The sequence below is a fragment of the Pseudophryne corroboree genome, chromosome 4 (genome assembly GCF_028390025.1).
Source record: "Pseudophryne corroboree isolate aPseCor3 chromosome 4, aPseCor3.hap2, whole genome shotgun sequence".
NCBI classification, from domain to species: domain Eukaryota; kingdom Metazoa; phylum Chordata; class Amphibia; order Anura; family Myobatrachidae; genus Pseudophryne; species Pseudophryne corroboree.
In genome coordinates, this window is record NC_086447.1 from 36,259,994 (window position 1) to 36,263,418 (window position 3,425).

Genomic DNA, 3,425 nt, shown 5'->3' on the forward strand with positions numbered 1-3,425 from the left:
ACAAATGCTTTACTCCTTGAATCAAGTATTTTTTGCATTTTTATATGTTTTTAATATGTTTTCATTGTTTTAGGCATGTTGGGGTGCCCTGATAGTGTGTTGCATTTTAATAATGTGTGGGTGGCATCATAGCATTCAAAATCTATGAGTGTAAGATATTCACATTACACTTAGGGGCTGGTGACCTGGCTGTTTGCTCTTCAGCAGTGGCACTGTGGACCAACATCTGCCTGAATACATTCAACTCTGGGCACGTCAGGCTGAGTACCACTTCACAAAGCTTAAGGCACCAGCTGTCTGCAAGTTAACAGAAGTGCAGTCAGTGCACACTACAAGGAACTTCTATAGGTACCTGGGAGAATTTAGTGCACAGATCAGCAGACCATTAATATACCTGATGTGGCACTTACCTGCTTTCTATCAACAGTGCTGTAGGAATCAACCAGCTGGTTCTCATTGCTTCAACTTCCAGCGATAAGGGAACATATAGTAGCACCAAACCGCTAAAGGCAAAAATATAATGGAGAAGAAGCACTACTGATCTTATAATGTGGAATGTTATCTGCGGACATAAGTTCCAGAATTAACTGTGAAAGTCCTAAAATATAGAGGTTGCTCCTAAAATGTACAGGTTGGTACACTTACCGAGTCTTTATATACAGTATTTCTGATGTGTAATTTAATTATTTTGTATGTTTTTTTTTAATTGCCATTATTGTATTTATTATGTTTTAATTATTTAATAAATCTTTTACACAATGGTAAATGGAAAGGTCACATATTTTGGTGTTGTTAGTGATATACCCTCCATGGTGCAGAACTCTTGGACAATATTGTCTTAAATGCTTCTTTCACATCATGATTTCTGAGGCTGTAGATCAAAGGGTTTAACACCGGTGTCACAACAGCATAAACCAAGGCTAAATACTTCAGGTTGGATGAAGAACTCTTTGTTTGTCCTACATAAGTGATCATACTGGTCCCATAGAGCATAAACACCACGGTCAGGTGGGAAGCACACGTTGAAAATGCTTTAGCTCTTGCACCTGCTGAGCGGATCTTTAGTATAGATTTAATTATACAGATGTAGGACACAACAATGAAAACAAATGGTAGTAATAGAGTAAATAAACTTCCAACAAATACAGATATTTTATAGAAACTGAGATCACCACAAGCCAGCTCTAGAAGGGCCAATACCTCACAGGAGAAATGGTCCAATATGTTCCCTCTGCAGAACACAAGAGGCTTTGAGGTAGTGGGCATAGTTGTTATAAGGAAACTGCCTGACCACATAATGACTGTAATGATATTACATGTCCTCCAATTCATAATTATGATGTAATGTAAAGGAAAGCGTATGGCAATATAACGGTCATACGCCATCACCACCAGTAATATATCCTCAGTACTTCCTAGGAACAGGCCAGTGTTCATCTGCACCAGGCACCCAATGATGGAGATTCTCCTTCTCTTAGAAAATACATCATTCAACATTTTTGGCAGAGTGATCGAAGAATAGCACAAATCGATGATGGATAAATTGCAAAGGAAATAGTACATAGGAGTGTGTAATGAGGGACTGGTGATAATAGTACATATCATTAAACTGTTCCCAAAAATGATCAATGTATAAATTATAAAGAAGAAGATAAACATCAATATACAAATCTGCAGGTTCTGAGAAAATCCCGTCAGGATGAATTCTTTCACAATGGTTTTGTTCCCAAATTCCATGTTACAGGTTCCTATTAGAAGCACATGCATCTGTAGCTTGTCTTTGTACAGACTAGATATCTTCCTTGTTCATTATATTTGTGGTTGAGATTTTCCTATTTTGGTTCCTGTTGTTTATTGTGATCTACTGTTCTCAACACACATCTGTAATAACAACACAAGAGTTTTGTTGCTGTTGGAAGTGTTTGACTTCAGCTGCGCAAAGCTGTATTTATCAGCTAAATAACATTATTATTATTATTATTATTATTATAGTCTAATTTAGCTGATAAATTATTCATTTTTTTTATAGAAATGAGGTAAGCACCCTAAGATTGATGCAACAATAAATATATATTTGTAGGTACCACAATAGATGGAATAAATGAATTCTTCTTCTTCTTCTTCTTCTTCTTATTATTATTATTATTATTATTATTATTATTATTTTTAATTAATTAATTAACTTATTTATTTATTTTAATTTATTCCATCTATCGTGGTACCTACAATTATATATTTTTATGTATTGTTTCTTGCCAGTATCATCAAACTCAAGTTTACAATTAAATAAGTGTTTTCCTCATTTCTAAAATTAAAACTAATTAATCAGCTAAATAAGACAATTATTATTATTATTATTATTAATATTATTATTAATACTAATAATAATAATAATTATTATTATTATTATTATTTTTACAGGGTGAGTTTCCCATATCCAAAGATTCCAAAATACGGTATATTCCGAAATACGGACTTTTTTGAGTGAGAGTGAGATAGTGAAACCTTTGTTTTCTGATGGCTCAATGTACACAAACTTTGTTTAATACACAAAGTTATTAAAAATATAGCCATGTTGGTTCATCCCGTAATGCGGCCGCATGTGAATACGCATGGATGCGACTTGCTGCACTGGGCTGTGACTATTTGTGCCCGTACATGCAGTGGCGGATCTAGACTTAACTTTTAGGGGGCGGCTGTTTAAGAATTATGACTCCTCCCCCTAATCATAACCCCTCCCACTTAGTAATGCCCTTCCCGTTCGCTTCTTAATTTCCTATTGTTGCCATTACTAATAAAATGTTGCCAGTTAGTGGAGAGAACCCTGCGCACTGGTGATACAGACTGGCGAATCGCCATTCCTTCCATCAGGGGTGGTAGAGGCTAAGACAGTAGGGCAATTTAAACATGCATGGGATAGACATAAGGATCTCCTTACAAAGAAATAAGGATCAGATAAGGTTAGAGATAAAAAATAATGTAAAAAAAAAAAAAGGGGCAGACTAGATGGGCCAAGTGGTTCTTATCTGCCGACAAATTCTGTTTCTACAGCCACACAGAATAAGCCGAAATTCACATTATAGCACACTGTATGAGCTGAAATTCACATTGTAGCACACAGTATGATCCAAAATTCACATTATAGCACACTGAATGAGCCGAAATTCACATTGTAGCACACAGTATGATCCAAAATTCACATTATAGCACACTGTATGAGCCGAAATTTACATTATAGCACGCAAAATGAGCCAAAATTCACGTTATAGCACGCAGAATGAGCCAAAATTCACATTATAGCACGCAGAATGAGCCAAAATTCACGTTATAGCACGCAGAATGAGCCGAAATTCACATCATAGCACACTGAATGGGCCGAAATGCACATCATAGCACACTGAATGAGCCGAAATGCACATCATAGC

General features: G+C 35.8%; 1 protein-coding gene across 1 annotated transcript; it reads right to left on the reverse strand.

Annotated features, from left to right (window-relative positions):
* Positions 1–792: 792 nt before the first annotated feature.
* On the reverse strand, positions 793–1,497 carry LOC134910779 (olfactory receptor 13H1-like). Its single transcript, XM_063919163.1, has one exon. It carries the CDS (start codon positions 1,495–1,497, stop codon positions 793–795), a length of 705 nt encoding a protein of 234 aa, XP_063775233.1.
* Positions 1,498–3,425: the final 1,928 nt, after the last annotated feature.

Excerpts from the sequence above, each read along its gene's own strand:
- LOC134910779 (XM_063919163.1), bottom strand. The coding sequence starts at position 1,497 with ATGTTGAATGATGTATTTTCTAAGAGAAGGAGAATCTCCATCATTGGG.